Here is a 20,756-nt window from a genome sequence, read left to right on the forward strand (position 1 = left end):
TACTATGTACATTTAAAATATAAATACATGAATACTCTGCCCAATTAAAATGGATATACACATATTTTATAAACATTATAGGGCTTTAGTGCTTAAATGTGTTCCTCACTGGAATTTGAGTCAGAAAACCATTGGCAAAAAATATAGGAAGGTTCAGAATTTAATTCTACACATTTTTAAAAATAAATAAATAAAAAGCAGCCATCTTTTATGAATAATACCATAAAAATGAGTCTGAGTTAGATTTTCAAAGTATGGAAAAATTAGATTCTTTTTTGCCTATCATTACTATGATGACAATTATGAATTGATCTATAATGAATATTAATTAAATGAATATTAAGTAATGACATTGATGAAACATTTATTGAGCACTGACAATGGGCTTTGTCCCCACTCTTTAGACAAAAAAGAAAATTGCACAGGCACAAACCCATGGTACATTACATAAAGAATTTCAAGAAAATAGATGACTTCAGTAACTGTGGTTAAAGGTTAAAGAGGTAAATGCAAAGAAGGGAAATGATGTTAAATAAAAACTGAAGCTCAGTGCAGCAAGTCACATCCTTAGCCAACTGTTCACACCTCTCCACCAGACTTCTGGGAGCTCTACAACTAGTATAGGAAGTAAGGTTACAGAGCATTCAAAATTCAAATTTCAGAATCACACAGAATTCAAACATTTCCCTCTCTCCTTTAATTGGCTAATGTTTACTACTGAAATTGTCATTATTAACTATTTCTGGTTACAGTTAAGGGATAAATAGAGAGTACAGAAAGAGCCCATAGTAACTGGACTATGAGGAAAACTCACACACCCATACTTCCACTCTCTAACAGAACTTTTGACATCGCTAAAGAGTAATGACTTGATTAAATACATACTTTAAGGAAAGACTTAACATATTCAATGCTATGTAAGACTTAATCACCATATCTACAATGCATAATTTAGTAGGATTCTTATAATTGTAGAAGAGCAAGCAAAGATTGGAAGAAGAGAAGGTAATATAGACATATGGTTCCCCAAGGGTGTTATATGTAGAGATGTGTGGACTGGTATTTCAGCAACACAACTTTGTCCAAGTTTTCAGTCACAGTAAAGAAGAGAGGTAGTCGGAAAAATGTGAATCAAGTCTAAGAATATGTCTAGAATTTATATTTTCCAAATAGTTTTATTTTCCTTTCTCTCAGCTAATGAGCTTCATTATTGATTTTGTTGAGATTCTTTACGGTTTATTTAAGGTAATATAGAATATTATAGAATATTATAACAAGAATATTATAACAAGACTATAAAGTATTCTGGGGAGAAGACACCACAATTGGTCCAAAAGGGGCACAATAATGAACATATATTTTATATCACTTTCTGCCAATAGATACTATTTTGACAGTATATTCTGATAATACTGTATTTGTTGAAATATAAGATAAAATTATCATCTAAAAATAGTTATTTAAGTATTTAATAGTTTATTCTAAAAAATTATTTTGGTTTTAGGAAACATTCCAAACATTATGTTCCTGATTTAGAAATATGTTTATAGTGCAGAAAGAACTAAACAACTGTGAAGTGTGATTCATGCGGAGAACAAAATAATACAGTATGAGTGAAAAAAGGATACTTTGCAATATCTATTACAGAGTAAACAGGAAAAGTCACTCTTCCTAAAGATGTTCACTGAATAAGAACAAAATAAATAATTGGAAACATGCTAGACATAAATATTGTTTCAACTAAATTATGTTATCTTCATTTCATAAGATATTATGTGGCCATGAATAACAATGTTGCATAGTATATAGAAACACATACATTTAATGATATTAGTTTAAGTGTAAAAATAAGGTGTCACATGATATATCAAGTTTAGTTATAAAAATGTAAAAAATATGCACCTAAGGATCAAGAGGAAAATTTTAATACTGCTTCCATTTATATATTAATAACTGCTCTTATATAAATTATTACAAATTTTTAATTTCTTTCTCATTTTTATGTTTTTTAATAAATTTTATTTTATAATAAAATGTTAAAATTTACTTTTTAAATTCCACATAATATTTAAAATAACAGTAATATTAGGTGACATACACTGAACACTCACTATATGCTGGGCATACTTCTAAGCAATTTTCATGAATTAACTCATTTAATTCCATTTTACAAACTGAATACAGATGTATGAAATATGAATATGAATAATTTGCCTCATGTCACAAAATCAGTGAAAAGGCCAGGATCCAAATACAGAGAGTATATTATCAAACCTTATCCTAACATGGCTGAGCCACTTTATTCTCCCACCTGCAATAAATGCAATAAATGAACACTCTAGTTGCTTCCTGTCCTTTCCAAAGCTTAGGATTTTCAATTGTCTTAATAATTTTGAGGGGTGTATAATGTTAACTATCAAGATTTAAACATGTATTTTCCTGATGAGTAAAGATGGTGTGCATGCATTTATATGTTTATAGGTGTTACGTATTTTTTATTCAAAGGCTGTTTAGGTCTTTTGCCTTTTTGGATTGGGTTGTTTGTTACTTATTATTTATTTACATAAATTACTTTTATATTCTGGACACTAGCCTTTTGTTACCATTCTGTAACCCTCTGAAGGAAACAACTTGCCCAAAGATCCAGAGTTCATGTGAAACTTAAGTTTCTAGTCTCTATCCTTTCTGGTTATCAGGATCCCAAACTTATTTCTGCTTTCTTTCTTCTAAATTGATCTTCCATATCTCACTTCATTTTTAAAACTTTTCATTGAGCTTTCTGAACCTTTGCCTAAAATAAACAAACTATAATTTTGCTTTCTAAGTCACTGCCACTTTCTCTAGTATGTTTCTAAAAAGAGGTTGCTCATTTTCTCAACTAATACTTGTTCTATAGTTTTTATGGAAATCTCTTGGCTTTCCAACCAAATCATCATTCCTGTGGATCCAAAGTAGAATATCTCTCACTCTGTCCTCTATTGCTGCTGAGACTACTCATTCACTTTACATTTGGCAGCCAAGTCCCCACATGTTCTTCAAAATTCAGGCATCATTTCTTCAAGAAAGTTTACATTTACTCTTTGAATTACCCTCAGGATAAATTAAGGGTTTGTCCTCTAGAGCCTCTGTAAGTTAATATTTATCTCACCATAATATGTAATCTGCTTGCCTGTTTTGATCAATAGTCCAATTTGTAGGAAATAAGATAAATGTTCTCATCTGAATTTTTAGCTCCAATAACTTGAAAAGACAATGGAAAGAAGAAAGAAGGGAAGAAGTAGAGAGAAGATAATAAAACCTAAAAAAATCCGGCATTGCAGATATCGTATATAAGAAAAATGCACATTGATTATCAGTAATGATCTTAAAATAAAGACATTGTCATTATGGTATGTAAACCATAGGTACTTATCTCTAACATAAACTCCAGTATAGGGGCACCTGCACGGCTCAGTCAGTTAAGCATCCGACTTGGGGTTTCAATGCAGGTCATGATCTCAGGGTGGTGAGATCAAGCCCTGCTTCAGGCTCTGTACCCAGTGCAGAGTCTGCTTGGGATTCCTTCCTTCTTTCTCTCCTACCCTGTCTTCTCTTCTCCCTGCTTGCATGTGCACCTGCACATGCTCTCTCTCTCTCTCTCTCTCTCTCTCTCTCTCTCTGTCTCTCTCTCACACAAATAAATAAATAAAATTTTTAAAAAATAAACTCTAATTTAAAGTAATCAACATTATATCATCCCTATATTTTAACTTATTAGCTTTACTAATATATATTGATACAGAAAAGGACTAATCAATCCCTTACTTAGAAAATAAAAATCTTGCTTTTAAATAGTAATGTACAATAAGCATTCTATGCATGGAGAATACTAAATTAAATCATAGAGCTAAATATAATAAAAATTATTTTTATGAGGATCTGCTTCATTTTACTGTTCAAACATAAAGTTTAAGATGCCACTTCCTCATGAGACATCTCAAGTTCTCTTTTGTTGATAGTGAAAGAATCAATGTAATAAAAGCCTCAGTCAAACTGAAGAATCATTATGAAAACATGTATACTCCTAGAGACCCAATTTGACTGATCATAAAAAAAATATATAAAACCTGGAATGAATGTATGGATGAAACTACAGTTCTAGAGAAGCTGATCAAATTTATAGCTCTATGAGATTACTCTAAGAATCAGAGACTCTATCTAGCCTATTGCATTGATTTCTGTTTGATCTAACAAATTTATGTACTATTAAAAATAATTTTAAAATTTCTAATTGAAGCCATTATAATGAAGAGAGATTTATGGAAAGGATAGTGATAAATTTATGGATTAGCACATAGAAATAAACAACATAAATACATGCATCATTGTCAAATGTGGCATGCATTTACCTCCGTGCATCCTAAGGATAGAAGACAGAACGTGACAGTAACAGATCCAGGGATCGTGTTTTATCCTAAACACGTATATGGAATCTTCTTTTTATTTTTTTAATAATGTATTTATTTATTCATGAGAGACACAGAGAGACACGCACACATAGGCAGAGGATGAAGCAGGTTCCCTACAGGGACCCCGATCGGGACTCGATCCCAGGACCCCAAGATTACGACCTGAGCCAAAGGCAGATGCTCAACCACTGAGCAACCCAGGTGCCCCTTATTTTCATTTTTTAATTTAATTTAAACACAATGCTTGGGGATCCCTGGGTGGCGCAGCGGTTTAGCGCCTGCCTTTGGCCCAGGGCGCGATCCTGGAGACCGAAGATCGAATCCCACGTCGGGCTCCCGGTGCATGGAGCCTGCTTCTCCCTCTGCCTGTGTCTCTGCCTCTCTCTCTCTCTCTCTCTCTCTCTCTCTCTCTCTGTGCGACTATCAAAAATAAATTTAAAAAATTTAAATTAAAAAAAATAATAAATAAATAAACACAATGCTTGGATCTATTGTATTCAGCCTTTCTGGGGAGAGAGGCTAACATTTATGTGTACACATATGTTAAGGTATAAATAATAATAATAATAATAATAATAATAATAATAATAATAACAACAACAGTATTTGGACTAATAGGGTCCAAAAGATAACGAATCATGATAAAGAGAACTAAGAGGAATTTATTTTAGGTAATTAAAACATCTCTAAAAACAGGGTTTTGTTTTTTTGTGTTTTTTTTTTTTTTTTTTTTTTTTTGCTGCTGTTGTTACAATAAATAAGGACTCTTATATGAGTTTTAAAATGTCTTTCAATGTAGGTTAATGACATAAAAGTAAGTCCGAAGTTAATTAAACCAATTCAATAAGAGACTAAAGCAAATGGACCAAGTCTGTCTTTGGTTGGGGGTAAAATTTAGGACATAAAAGAACATAAAAGATGGCTCTCATGCTTATCAGGCCATGTCCTACATAAATTGTTACAATTTTTTTGCATTGTCACTTTGAGATTAGATGGCAAAAGTTTCTGAGTTCAATCTATATAGAGAATCAAGAACATATTTTTAATGGATTCCATTCAAAGGAGTATTCATTTTAACAATCAGTTGGGAAGGATTAATGGCCTTTTTTGAAAATTACGTTGCTTATTCAGTCCCCTCTGAATGGGCAGGAATAACTTTACATTTGTTTGGAGGTAGGATGAAGGAAGGCCTTCAAGAAGTCTGCCTTTGTAAGCAGTTCTGAATTTTCTTCAATATGGCAGTGAATGGACCATGAATGTCATCATTTTTGCTGGAAGATTTTTCAAAGAAAGTATTATGAGTATGCAAACACAGAGAAGTAGCTTAACGAAATCTTTAAATTACATAAATGTTAAGCAATATGGCGTTTTGATAATATTCTCAAAACATGCTGGATACCAATTGTAATCCCAGAAAACAGTGATTTCATCTGATGTATAGACAGACTCACTGGTCACCTTTCAGTTTTAATCTCAGAGTAGTTGGTTTTAACCCATTTTTATGGCGATAGGCACTATCAAGACCAATTATGTGTGGAAGCCGTTTATAGTATATGCTAATGAAATGCTCCATAACAGGTAAGTACATAGCTACTGAATCATTAACTTAAAGTTAATAACAAGTGTTGGGGAGCAATTGGGAGGCTGAGAAATGTGTACAACTTTTTAAAAGATAAATAACACCTAAAAAGAGGTTCTAAAATATCAAAAGACTGCCGCTAGGGATCTTGACCTTATAGTACTTTATTTAGATTCTTCAACCAGGAGTTAAGCTCCATGTTAAGTTTATATCACTCATTCAATAATCAATTCCTGACTATACAGTCAAGGTAAAGGAAAAAAAAATCCTCAATAAAAACAGACATCTTAAATTCTTCATTTTGTATTTCCTAGAATGTGATAAAGAATCTTCTATTCATGGCCATCTTGCAGTTTCTGAACCTCACCTGCTCTTCTTCAAGAACATTAGCACAAGCAACGGGACTCATAATTTTTAAGAAGGAAATTGTTGTTGAAAAATTAAAAAAACAAGATGATATCATTTGTGAAAACTAACGATTTTCTTTAAACAGAAGTTAAAATTTTATTATGGTGATGTGCTGTGGAATTATTCCTGAGATGTCAAGTGAGAGTTCACAAATTAAAAAGTCTTAGAGCCCAGAGTAAGCAATTTTGTGGGCAGAACAATAACTGCATAATTTATTTACAGTAGTAGTTTTTAAATGGTTAATGGGTTTAATAGTAGTATGTGTATTTTCTTCATAATAAGAAGGTAACCTTTAATTTCTACTTAGCAAAGAAGGGGAAATTTTAAAGTAAAATGATTCAGGCTGATTTATTAACATATACAAAACTCCAAAAGCTTTAGAGAGTAGGTTTACTTGCTATAGTAGTTCAAATTATCCTTGATTTCTAGTGTGTAATTGGCATGTGAGGGATTGCGTGAATTGATTTAGTTAGAGACTTGCTTACCATGCTGGATAGTTTGGAATTCAAATAGAGAATTACCAAATATGTACTTATTTTAAATATTTTAAAATATTTAAGCAGGAAAATATAATTGCATTTTGGCAAGTGGATCCAGAAAGCAGAATGAAGAAGGTATAGAATGGAGGTAATTCAGTAGGATGCCACTAGGACATTCCTGGAGAACAATTTGTGATGGTGACATGTGAGGCGATTACTGTTGAGGTGAAGGAAAGAAAAAGGATTGAGACCATTAGAATAGGTTACTCAGTGATTAATCTGATACTCAAGATGAGGCATCAATGATAATTCCTAGGCTTTTGTCTTGGGACAGCTGTGATATGAATGTTCACATCACCAAGATAAGATAAATAGGATAGGGCCTGTTTTGGGATTTGGAGAAAGGGTGAGAATGATGAGTTCAGTGCACGAGTTCTGGAGTGGTACTCCTTGGGTTCCAAGTCTCGTTGGCCACTTCATAGCCATGTGACACAGGAAATTTACTTAACCTCTCTGTTTCTTAGTTTCCTCATATATAAAATGGAGATAGTTATAATATTTATCTTATGGTGCCACTGTGAGGATTAAATAAATTCACACACATCATTACCAGTAACCCCAAACCCTTCAAACTCTCTATGTGCTACCCCACTCACTCTCACAACCTGACACTAATAACCTTAATTTCAACAATCTTGGATTCAACTCTAATCCAAAACATATCCTTCATAACACCAATTATTGTACCTCCCTCTTCATCTCATTACTTCCCACACCTCCCAGCTTAAACTCCATGGTCACTCCTTATACTCACTCTATTGCATATACTCTCAACTCCATAGCAACTCTTTTTAAAATATATTTAGCAAAACAGACTCCTCATGGGTAGGCTATGCCTATTCTAGTCCTAGAGCTAGAATGAAACTGGAGAAATAAGATTGAATGTGACCAAATATATTCATCTAGGCTTACTGGTCTTATTCTAAATTTATGATGATTAACAGGTGGCTGCTCATTACTCCCTGCAAATCAAATGGTATTTCCTTGATCCATTAAGCTCACACTTTCCTCAGTGTCTGTTGTGCAACTTCTTCCCAATATTCAAAGGTCTCATACAGTTCATACCACACTTGCTCTCAGCAATGACCTCAGGTAACTAATTCTCTGAGAAAGAGAAGTAAGCATCACATATAATTTTGCTCACTGCTGCCTCCTCAACAGTTACATTGTTCTTGTTAAAGTATGAGTCAGGTCATTCCCTTTTCTGGTCAAAATCCTCTAATGGCTTCCAACCTCACTCAGAATAAAAGCTAAAGATCTTACAGTGGCCTAAATCGCCCTACAGGATATGAAAATTTTATGACATCTTGGACCTTCTCCTCTCTTCTTCTTCCTTCTCACTTACGCCCAGCCACTACTCTCCTTGATGGACTGCAGATAAGACATTTTTGTCCTGCCTCTGAGTCTTTTCTCGTCCTTCCTTGGTGACTTGTCTGTGAAGTTCCATCCCTACATAGTCGTGTGGGTAACTCCCACACATTCCTCAACTCTTCATTCAACTATCCCCTTAGACATCTCTTTCTTGACTATCCTTTTCATAACTACAACCCCAACATTCCTTCTCTTCTTTTCCTGCTTCAATTTTGTATGAACCATGTACAAAATAATTTTCTTATTTCATTGTTTATTGCTGGAATGAAAACTCCACCAAAAAAAAAAAAAGATTTAATTTAGCTTTTACCATTTTACCCCACCACCTATAATACTATTTGACAACAACTAGACACTCAATAAATACTTGATGAATTAATGAATAAATATGCCTAGCACAGTAGCTGGTAGGGTATATGTGCTCTCTATAAATGAGCTACCATTATTACATTAAATAAATATAATAATACATTAGGCATGTAAGACAACATGGCCCTTCAAGTTGCAGCTTTATAGGTTTGCGATTCAAACCTATGGATGAAGAATGCACTGAGTATAAATTAACATGATAATGAAGTCAACGAAATAAATAAGATCCCACTGGGAAGAATGTTAACAGTGAAAAGCTGTGACATATGAGGGTTGAGCAAAGGGATGCACCAACATGGAGCAGGATGAAGTCATGAAAGCCAGTAAAGATAAAAAGGAAGCATCCAGAGAAACAGAAGAAAGCCCAGTAGAGTGTGGTATAATGGAAGTCAGTAAAAAGTAGGCATTCATGAAGGATGAAGTGGTCAATAGTGCCAAATATTTTAGTATAGGTAGTAGTAAGGATGTGATAAAATAGCAAATGTTGAGATGCAAATCATGATTAAAGCTGTAGGAAGATTTAATGATTGAAAATAAATCTTCAGAATCAAGATTATTTAAAAAAATAATGAGAAGGTTTTGTAAGATTGTTAGAAGACAAGCATATTCATGTAACACATGTTCTTTACCTTTGATTCTCTCCAAGAAAGAAAAGATAGGATAATAAAAAGAATGCATCTCATGCTTGACTTTATCTGACCAGAGGTTGACATAAATGGACCAAGGAAGTAGTCCCCTGGTTCAATGAACTGAATAGGGTTTAACCTTGGCAGCTAGATGGTAGGGTGACATAATGAATTTCTTTCTAGGGTTAAAATCTGAGATCAAGTTAGCATAAAACTAGTAAAATTACGATAATTTTAAACAGAATGTAAATATGTAAAACTTGTACAAGTCCTTTCTCTTTAAGACAACACTATGAAAGAATAAAATAACACCCAAATTCATCTAAAATGTAAAGTATTTTTATGCAGCATTCATTATTTTTAATTAATTTTACTTAGTGCAGGATGTCTAATGAATCTCATATGAAGAAAGGAAATTTAGAATTAGTTATTGCTATCCTCAGCAATGTGGAGGTATTTTCTTTTGCTCTATATTTGTAGTTCGAGAAAATGAAGAGTTTGAAATATTTTTTTTAAATAAAGACATTTAAAATACAACCAGTATTTTACAGATAATTACAAAATGAATCACAAGTGGGTGCAAATTGAGTAATTTGATTAATTTCTAGGTTGACCTTTAGAAAAGTATTTGTCTAACATTTCTTAGCTGTTGTATTTTTATTATATCAAGCTAAAGTTCCAGGCACTTAATTTCCATGTCGTTTTAAAAATGCGAACTGCATTATGGATATAAAATAGTTTGTTTTGTAAAACAAGTGTTCACTTTAGAAACAATTTGGATTTCGAAATGTAATATGAATATTACCTTTGAATATTTACTTCTCTTTCTATCAGGGTTTGTTCTTTAGTGGGTTACTTCAGTTATTCATTTACCACGTACATATTTATTTAATTATTTTGCAGGAAGTTAAATTTATTGTTCACTAATAAAAAATAAAATACACCTAATGGCAGTGCATAACTTTCTTCAGCATATGTGTCCTCATTCTAGGTAGCCTCTGACCTAGATAAGAGAACTCAACATTGCAGATATATAATGTGCATCCTCAGCAAAATCACCCATAAGAATAACTTCATTATTCTGGGAAGCGAGATCTATAAAACATGTAAAATGTAGAAGTGTTCTACCTATATAATTTCTGGTAAGTACAGCCTGACTAAGTGGTAAAGCCTGAGTCAGCTTCAGTTAGAGCATACCTTACTAAAACGTTTATTGTGCCACGAAGAAGAAAAAGGAAATATTGTGGGCAAAGGTGTCTACTCCGCAGTAATGAGGTATTTTAGATCTATAGAGCTCTGCCTTGATCAATGGAAAATCAGCCCTGGAAGTATTTAGTGGTATAGCATACCAGTGAGTCATAGAAACCCCAAGTTATAGCAGAATGATGAAAAGGAAAAACTCACCAGCACTACTGGACAGATTGTGGTGGGTGGCAAAATATGGTCCTTCAAAGGTCCGCAGTCACATTCAGGTTTGAGATGAGAAGCACATTTATTATGCAGCTAGGGAAAGAGAAAGAAGACACTATCATTTGGCATGCTAACAGCAACTATGGAGCAGGTATTTCAACTGAGATAGAGCAAATGCATTAAAAATACATCAAAAACAATTCCAAGAACAATTAAGAGGATCATAAAGGGACTGATGTTACATTTGCCCTTATATATCTACCTTAAATACACCATTTAGCAACTTCTGTGACCCAGCCAACATATTTTCAAATTCTGAGAAATGTTTACATTCAAAATGTACTTTAGATTTTACACCAGTAAAAGCCTGATTTCTTTGACAAATGCAAATTATTGTATCTTCTTTGGCTTATCTGTTAGCATAATCTTGAAACCACTGTGCACTGTGGATGCTTTTTTTTTTTTTTTTGACCCTCCTGTTTTCTCAAAGTCATTCCAAAGTGCACAGCTCAGTATGGGGCATAATTGATCCCATCATTAGTTTTAACTTTGTAATTCAATATGTAAATGCAACCAGAGATTCATCGCAGTAGGAGCAGGATATAAATATAAGAAGATGATTATGATTATAAAAATTTATCTTTATATTGTATTTATCAGCTCTACATTAAGTTAGTGTATAATCACATAATGTGTTATTTACTTTTCAACATGTATGAACCTAAACTGGTATTTTTATCCATCTTGGCCACAAGTTTAAATTAAGGTTGTTATAACATAGTACATTAAATAGTGATTTTCATTTAACTGAGGTGGTAGTTATTATTGGAATCATACAAATTTGCTAAAGGCATCTAGGGATTTCTCCCTCTCCTACTCCATATTGATTCAATATAAAATTTAATATAAAATTGTAAGACTTTAGAACAATTATACATGTTAATAAAATAACATGTTTTATTCGAAACAAAAATAGAGCCACAACATTTTTCAGTTTTGAACAAAAGTCACTCCATTTAAGTCATGCCTACATTAATTTCCTTATGATTACCTTAGTAAGCACTTAATATGGTTACCTTAGTAAGCGCTTAATCAGGAATCAAACACAAACACCTAACTAAAGAGTGTTGATTTATTATTGGTGATAGAATTCTATGGAAGGGATTTTTCTGTTGTCTTTCCATCTAAAAGATCCGTCATTACTAACTTCTTGCCCTGAGCTAAGGCTACTTGGGCTATGATGAACACATTAGGCTACATTACATGAAATGAAAGAACTTCTACATATTCATCCATAGTTATCAGTTGCTTCTCAGTGACATGTAAACTCCTTCTAAACCAGTGGTTTATATCTTCTTATCAGGCATTGCTGATCTCTGTCGAAGGCAAGAGGCATTGAAGATAAAGAAGTTCAAGCCACATGTGAAAAAAAGAACTAAATAAATGGATGTTCTGATTTGGCAAGTGAAAATTTGCTGATGAAATATATCATTAATTTATTGGACTTAATCTGTTTCCTCAGAATAAATCACAGCTCTGGATTATTGGATTTAGACATAGTGGACAATGTACTCCTCAGAAAGGATGGTGAAGTCCTAACTCTTGGCACCTGTGTATGTGAACTTATTTGTATCAAGATCTCTGTATCAAGATGTGTTCAAGTTCAGATGAAGTTTTACTGGATTAAGAGGAGCCCTGATCCAATGCCTGGTGTTCTCATAAGAAGAGAAAAATCTGGACATAGAGGGACAGAGATGGAGGGAAGAGGGCACATGGCAACAGAGACAGAGATTTGGTGATGCGACTACAAGCCAAGGAACATCAAGGTTTGCTGGCAACCACCAGAAGCTAGGAAGACCCAAGGAAGCTTTGTCCCAGACAGCCTTCAGAGGGACTATGATCCTACTGACATATTAATTTCAAATTTCTGGCCTCCACAGCTCAAGGAGAATAAACTTCTATTGTTTTAAGCTACTAATTTTTGTGGCATTTTGTTATGGCAGTCCTAGGAAACTTATATCTCAATCATAAAGAAAATGAACCAAACAATGAGTCTTGAACCTCTTCTGTACCAGGGTGTCACAGGAAAAAAAAAAAAAAAAAAAAAACTTCTGCTTTTTGATCCTGTACAACTTCTTTAAAACTCAGGATACAGATTCCAAGAAGCCTCTAATTTTTAGAGGCAAGTTCTACAATAAAAATCCTCATGTGTACAGATTGAGAAAAGTACTGATTTTTTTTCTCTTGATTGAAGTTCGTGAAGCCTCACATATGGCTCTGGAAAGGACAGAGGAGCAGGGCACTCTGACTGCCAGCACTGACCACAGATATGCCATTTGAGGGCCTCAACCTCTTTCACATCTCCTTCCATATGTTTCCAACAACTTGTAACTGATATGGTAAATGACAACTCCCCTTTCTGTGTAGTTATTTGAGGGTTACCAGATGTAAGAAGAGATGGCCAACATAAAATGAACTTAATGACAGCTTCTTTCTTTCTTTTTCTTCTTTTTTTTAAAGACCTGTTTTCCAGCCAAAAGGAAAGAACTAATGACTCCAATTGAATCACACTTGATGAGCTGAACAGAGTATGTGTATCGGGGGTCACTCTTCAGATTTGGCTTTGAGGATTTCAGAGTATAAGTACCAAATAAAACTAGAATTGGCCTTTTTAGTTTATCTGTCTTGTTGCCTCTATCCCTGAGGTTTGTCCAGGCAGCTGAGAGACAGAATCCTGCAGGAACATAGGCAACGAGCAGCGTCTGTAAGAAAGTCAGTAAGTAAGAAAGTCAGTTTTACTGATGATCATCAGTAAAAGAGACATAGGCTGCAGGAAACATCTCCTACCCAAAAAGTCTATATTAACTAATAATGTGCAATGATATCTTATACTTCTTTTAAGACTAGAATCTGACAGCTATAAATATATCCGGGTGGCCATCAACACTATGACATAGTATGAAGCCCGAAGTGCCAAAACTGAGGACACCAGGAACTATTGATCATTCTAACCGTTCTTTTTTTTTTTTAATTTTTATTTATTTATGATAGTCACACACACAGAGAGAGGCAGAGACACAGGCAGAGGGAGAAGCAGGCTCCATGCACCGGGAGCCCGACGTGGGATTCGATCCCGGGTCTACAGGATCGCGCCCTGGGCCAAAGGCAGGCGCCAAACCGCTGCGCCACCCAGGGATCCCTCATTCTAACCATTCTAAAAGCTGTATAGTAGCTCTAGTTTATTCACCAAAATGTCTAGAGACACTTGAAGAAAAAGTGCAGAATGTGAAAGCAAAGAGTAACTTAAAGTTCCCAGTACTATTTATCAAGATAAAAAGTGACTATCATTTGGGGCACCTGGATGATTCAGTCAGTTGAGTGACCAACTCTGTGTCTGCTCAGGTCATGATCTCAGGGTCACAGGATCAAGCTGAGTCTCACTTAGAGCCCACCTTGGGCTCCCTGCTCAAAGCCCAGACTGCTGGAGTTTCTCTCTCTCTCTCTTTCTTCCTCCGCCTCTGTCCCGCCCCAACTCGTGTTCTACCTCTTTCATAAATAAATAAATAGATAGATAGATAGATAGATAGATAGATAGATAAATAAATAAATAAATTCCTTTTTTAAAAAGGTGAGGATCAGTTTTTGCTGTGAACCCCAAACAGCTCTAAAATCAAGTCTATTAAAAAAACTGAATATCAAAAAATACAAGCCATATGATAGAATTTAAAAGCTCCTTCCCTCCTCCCCCCCCACCACAAACTTAGACTACTGGTAATGTTTTATTTCTTAATCAGATGTCTTCTTTATGAGGTGTTCATTTATGCAAAATTCATTCAGCTCTACCCATAGGATATTTATATTCTTCTGCATGTATGTTATTTTCCAATACAATTTTAAAAAAGAAAAAAGTGAACATAATCTGCAATAAAAACAATTTGCTTAAACCTGTCACCATGGCATTTTACAGACAAGCGTGTAAGAAAAAGATACAGCTGAGTCCTTTTCAGTGTCAATAAGATGCTAAAGACTGAAAATTGCCTTAAAGATAACCCAGATCCCAAATCAGCAAAAGTGTAAATGCAAAAATCCTCATCAAGAATAGTAATGAACTAGAGCATTGATGAATCCTGCCTCTTCAATAAAATGACCAATGGAGTCCCAGAGATAAGAAATCGTTACCTTCTTTTAAGTGTTTTTACTTTCATTCATGGCTGTCTGCATTTTTTAAGGATAAGGAAGAGAAATCCTTAGGCCATTTTATTATATGTACAGAAGTTCTCTTTTGTATTAAGAGAATCAATCCTATATCTAGAAAATTCATAAAATATGAACCAGCTTTTCCTGGAAGTGAATTAAACACTTGGAAATGATTTCAGAGTTTATGACAATTTCCAACAGCACCTAATTTACAGCCAGATCTATGTTTATTGGAAAATGCTGTCTCAAGTTAGGAAGAAAAAGAAAATATGTGAGAGTATATATGTATGTGAATATGTGTGCGTGTGTGTGTATTTACAGGGTGGAGTTGCAAAAAGAGTTGGGGTACTATATTGAGAGGAAAGCACTGGAATCTAACAAGTCAAAGGAGGAAAAAATAGAAAATAAATTTTCATATGTATTTGGATTAAAAGACACAGAAGTCATTCTTCTGAAGAAAAACTAAGTGGCCTGATTTAAAGGAATACTGTTGGCTTATACATTCTTTCTTTTCTAACATTTTGCAATTTCAGGGTGCTGCTTTAATGCAGGCATTTGCTAAAGCATGAAATTGCTATTGGAAAGGCATTGGAAGTCTTTAAAAACTACTACTCGTAGCCTAGTATTTTAGTAGCCCTACATGATACCAAACATAAATAACTCAGAACCATATTAGGCTTTCTTTTGTCATCTTCAAATGAAATGTATCACCCTCCTATCCTGATGATTCCTACCTCATCAGGGACATTTTACTACAACCAGGAGCAAATTATAATTTGTTTTAAATAGAATGTCAAGAAAATACACTCTCAGCAGAAATAGGCTCATGTAAACAGTGGCATTTTAGGATCACAGAATATAAGAAAGAACCAATGAAGATATTTAGCCTGGCTGATTGAATTATAAAACACAAGAAAATGGTTGCATAAGTGTTAGCAGATAGCTCACAGCCTTCTTAAAAGTTTTCTGTTTTTATTTTTTTAAGTGGTTAGATTTGCAACAGGAGATAAAGCTGTTTCCTAAGAGCTTAACTTTCTAGCTACAGGATAGCAGATTAATATAATTTCAAAAAGCACAAGTGCTAACTAAAAATGGGGTGTTAAAATGAGTTCTTATCTTTAATATTTGTCTAAACTTACTTGTATACTTGATGCAGATATAGGTATTATAGGATATCTTTTAAAAAACAGAATTTAGGGCACCTGGGTGGCTCAGTAGTTGAGCGTCTGCCTTTGGCTCAGGGCATGATCCCAGGGTCCTGGGATCGAGTCCTACACTAGGTTCCCCACAGGGAGTCTGCTTCTTCCTCTGCCTATATCTCTGCCCCTCTTTCTCTGTGTCTTTCGTGAATAAATAGATAAAATATTTTTTAAAAAACTCAGAGTTTATGATATTCATCTAAATTTAATATTTAACATTAAGAAGACTAGTATAACAGTCATTAAAGTGAACTTATTGAGGACCTCCCCTAACCTCTATACTCTCTTAAGCATTTTAGGTGATTAGGTAAAAAAAAAAAAAAAAAAAAAAAAAAGGCTATTTTTGACCAGGATCTTGATCATATTGTAATCTAAAAGTGTGCACAACTTTAATATGCAGACATAAAACCACTGGAGAGAATTCACTCTTTCTTTCTGGTGTGGAACAAAAGTACAGAAAGTATTCAAAAGAAAAAGAGAAATATTCATGTCAAGGAAAATGTAAAGGCAGATACAGAAGTTAATTTGGTTTTTGGGGTGTAGTTAGAATTTAAAGTGGGTATACTCAAGGGAATAGAGTAAGCAAAGTAACAGGTAAGGGGGAAGTATGGCCTTCCCAAGGGACTGCCAACAGCTCTACACAGCTCCAGCAGGCTGTGTGTAGAAAGGAATAACATAGACGTCATGTGCTTAGGTTTGGTCTGATATTTGAGGAACTGAAAACCAGGTCGGGTAGGAGGAAGTGAGGGCTGCATTTATTATCACAGAACTATTATAGGGTGCTGAAGGTGGCATATGATAACAAACTCATATTTTCAGAAGATGATTCTGGAGGTGGTTTGCAGCCTGCATTATAGGAAAAGTACCTTCTGTTAGGGAGATAAGCCAAGAGTTTCTGACTCTAATCTAGTTAAGAGGTGCTAAGAGTTTGCACTTGGGCTGTGAATGATGGATACAAAAACTCAAATCCAAGAGAGATATTTTAAGGAGAAAATGTCAAGGCTCAGTGATAGGTTGAATATATGAGAGAAAGGTGAAAGACAAGAATAAAAGAAATTGACTTCTAACTTTATTTCCAATGACTGCAAGCATGATGATACCATGTCTGATAGAAAAGAGAGAGCTGGAATACTTTCTTTTTGTGAATATAAATAAATCAGCTTAGTCTAGGATTTAGTGAGATTCAAGACCACATGGTTCTGGATGATTTTAGAATGTACAGATGCTATTCTATTCTGACTTAAACTGGGCAACTAGATCCTTCCAGAGGTGAAAGAGAAAGGGCATGAATAATATTCATGGAGTTCCTCTGTGAGCCAGGGGTTGGATTTTTGTGCCCCTGTGATATTTTACCTTGTTTTCAGTATGATAATAATTGTCAATTACTGAACACTTATTATGTGTAAGGTTTTGCCCTAAACCACCTACATAGATTTTTCTTTTTTACTCACTTAATTCTAATAACAATCCTAAAAGATAGGTGTGGTTAGCTCCATTTTACAAATTAGGAAACTGGGACGCCTGGGTGGCTCAGCGGTTGAGCGTCTGACTTCGGGTCAGGTCATGATCCTGGAGTCCCGGGATCAAGTCCCATATTGGGCTCCCTCCATGGGGCCTGCTTCTCCCTCTGCCTCAGTCTCTGCCTCTCTCTCTCTGTGTCTCTCATGAATAAATAAATAAAATCTTAAAAAAATTAGGAAACTGCCCAAAACTTCTTATATACTTGGCCCAAGATTACACAACCACTATTCTTAGTTGTTGGACAGTGAACATATTAAGAATCTGGTCAGGCCGACTTATAAGACTTAACCCATTTCCAAAAGTAATACATAAAAGAAAGCAGTGACATTGGAAAAAAACCTATGAAATGAAGCCAAGTTTCATTCTCTTTGTTTCTCTCTGCAATCTATTCCCCACACATTCCATTCATATAGGTCTTCCTAAATCTCAGCATTGCTGGTGCCACAGCCCATCTCTTTCACAACTTCTGCTAGATACTTGCTATATTAATAGAACCTTCTGCGAAGTATGAAGACATAAGAAAGTAGATTCAGTCTGTTTAGGCAATCAGTAGTAGTAGGTAAGTACTGGGATGGAGAACAGATCAGTTTATACTAAAGTATTCATATAATGGTTTAAGAAGAAACTATATATTATACTAAATCGATGAATATTCTGAGGTAGATGTATTCCATCTAACCTAGGTAGGTACAAAATCATTAAATTAATAAATGTGCTCTTAAAACAGCTTATAGTTAATAGACCAAAAGTGCATAGAGGATGAATTTATTTTTGAGAGAGCTACATATTTTTCTGGATATACAAGAACTTCTTAAAAACATTATGCAAGTCTTGTTTCAAGAACCAAAAACCCATAGGACTTCTAGAGATCATGGTTTGTGAAAAATAAGGCTGAGGCTCACCAGAAAGCTCTGAACTTTGCAGAGCTTAGTAAGAGGGTATCCTTTTTTTTTTTTTTAACTCTTCCTTAAACCCTTCAGTGCTCCTTTGTTTCCTAAGCAGAACTAAAGGATTTAAAGACATTTATAGTTTATATTGTGCTCTGCCATAGTGACAAATAAAATCATCTTCATGTATACGTTGAACTTAAGAATGTGAGGGTCATGTTGTCTGAATTGATTTGGATGTAAAACACTGAAATTTTTTTAAAGTACAGTTTATTCAGAGGTAACACCCTGTTTCCTACCAAAGAAAGGCCCAATTTCTTTTGAGGGGGTGGTGGAGCAGAAGGAAAAGGACAGGGAGACTTCATGCTGAGTGAGATTCATGATCTGAACCAAAACCAAGAGTCTGATGCTTAAACAACTGAGCCACCTGGCGCCCCGGGAAGGCCCAATTTCTTTCAAGGTTGAGGCCAAGATTAAGATCAAATATAAATGTACAACTGGTAAGTGGTCAAGGTAGCAATGCAGATTTATGGTATCACACATAAGAGAGTCATTAAAATATAAGAAAGAAAACTAGGAAAACAAGATGGAATATAAAACAAAAAAAGAATTTCAAGATTCCTTAAATATCAATAACAGATTCCTAACAATGGTAACTTCAAGTATAGTCATTTCCATAGAATGGAAAAGGCAAAAAGATTTAAAAAAAGGAAAGGAAGAGATCAGTCAAATAAAATTCTAGGGGTGACTCAGTCAGTTAAGCAACACCTTCAGCTCAGGTCATGATTCCTAGGTCCTAGGATTGAGCCGCACGTTAGGCTCTATACTTTGTGGGGAGCCTTTTTCTCTCTATGCTTGCTTCCCGCTCTGCCTGCCACTCTGCCTGCTTGTGCTCATGCTCTCTTTCTCTCATAAATAAAATATTTAAAAAAAGAAAATTCTAGAAGCTCAAAAGCTTTTGTATTAAGAGAGGTAGCAATGCATATTTTAAGAGTATTCAAAATGAATACACATTTGGGGCACCTGGGTGGCTCAGTGGTTGAGCATCTGCATTTGATTCAAGGGGTGATCCCAGGCCTTGGGATCAAGTCCTGCGTCAGGCTTCTCACAGGGAGAAGAAGCCTCTGCCTACGTCTCTGCCTTTCTCTGTATGTCTCTCAGGAATAAATATATAAAATCTTTTTAAAAAACAAGTACACAGGGATCTCTGAGTGGCGCAGTGGTTTGGCGCCTGTCTTTGGCCCAGGGCGCGATCCTGGAGACCCAGGATCGAATCCCATGTCGGGCTCCCGGTGCGTGGAGCCTGCTTTTCCCTCTGCCTGTGTCTCTGCCTCTCTCTTTCTCTCTCTCTGTGACTATCATAAATAAATAAATTTAAAAAAAAAAATAAAAAACAAGTACACATTTAAAACACATTAATTTTTTGTGAAATAAAAAAAGAAAAGAAAAATAATAAAACTAAGACATTACATTTGAAATTTTTGAAGAACCGGAAAATAATTTGAAACAACAAAGGAGAAATAAATTCTGATAGTCTTCAAAATCAGCTTTTGTTAAAGTAAAGACAGAACTAATTAAAGATGCACTATATGAAAAATAAGGGAAACAGGCTTTTACAAGATCTGAAACAAAAACTTATTTTTTTTAGATGTTTATGGTATCACACATAAGAGGATCATTAAAATGTAAGAAAGAAAACTAGGAAAACAAGATGGAATATAAAACAAGAAAAGAATTTCAAGATTCCTTAAATATCAATAACAGATTCCTAGCAATGGTAACTTCAAGGATTCTTTATAGATGTTTAGCAAAAATACATATTTTTATAGATGTTTAGCAAAAAAAACCAGACTAATATAATGTGCACAAAGTTTCTAAAAAATTAAATAGTTGTGGTCTTCCTCAAACTGAGGACTCAACATGTTTAAGTAATCCATATGTGTAATTTAAATCATTGTTAGACATTTTATTATAACAACCAAACATTTCAAAAAATAGAACTGTCTTTCATAATTGAGGAAATTTCAAATGTAAATGTAATTTAACCAAGAAATAGCTGAAAATGATTGAAGAAAATGTGTTCATTTAAAAAAATATGTAATCGTATTTTTGAAATGCAAGTCATAGTTTGTTTTTCTCATTATTCTGTGTGTATGTATATGTGTGTTTAAGTAAAATTGTAAATGGTTTATGGGGAATGGG

General features: G+C 34.4%; 1 protein-coding gene across 6 annotated transcripts in view; it reads right to left on the reverse strand.

Moving 5' to 3' along the window:
- Nucleotides 1-20,756, reverse strand: part of DGKB (diacylglycerol kinase beta) — a 638,855-nt gene that overhangs the window by 479,157 nt on the left and 138,942 nt on the right. For all 6 annotated transcript variants that reach the window (XM_055314473.1, XM_055314471.1, XM_055314470.1 and 3 more), the window contains one exon: nucleotides 10,745-10,843. In XM_055314473.1, the coding sequence (XP_055170448.1) occupies nucleotides 10,745-10,843 (99 nt within the window). The remainder of the gene's footprint in view (nucleotides 1-10,744; nucleotides 10,844-20,756) is intronic.

The sequence above is a fragment of the Nyctereutes procyonoides genome, unplaced genomic scaffold (assembly GCF_905146905.1).
Source record: "Nyctereutes procyonoides isolate TBG_1078 unplaced genomic scaffold, NYPRO_anot_genome, whole genome shotgun sequence".
NCBI classification, from domain to species: domain Eukaryota; kingdom Metazoa; phylum Chordata; class Mammalia; order Carnivora; family Canidae; genus Nyctereutes; species Nyctereutes procyonoides.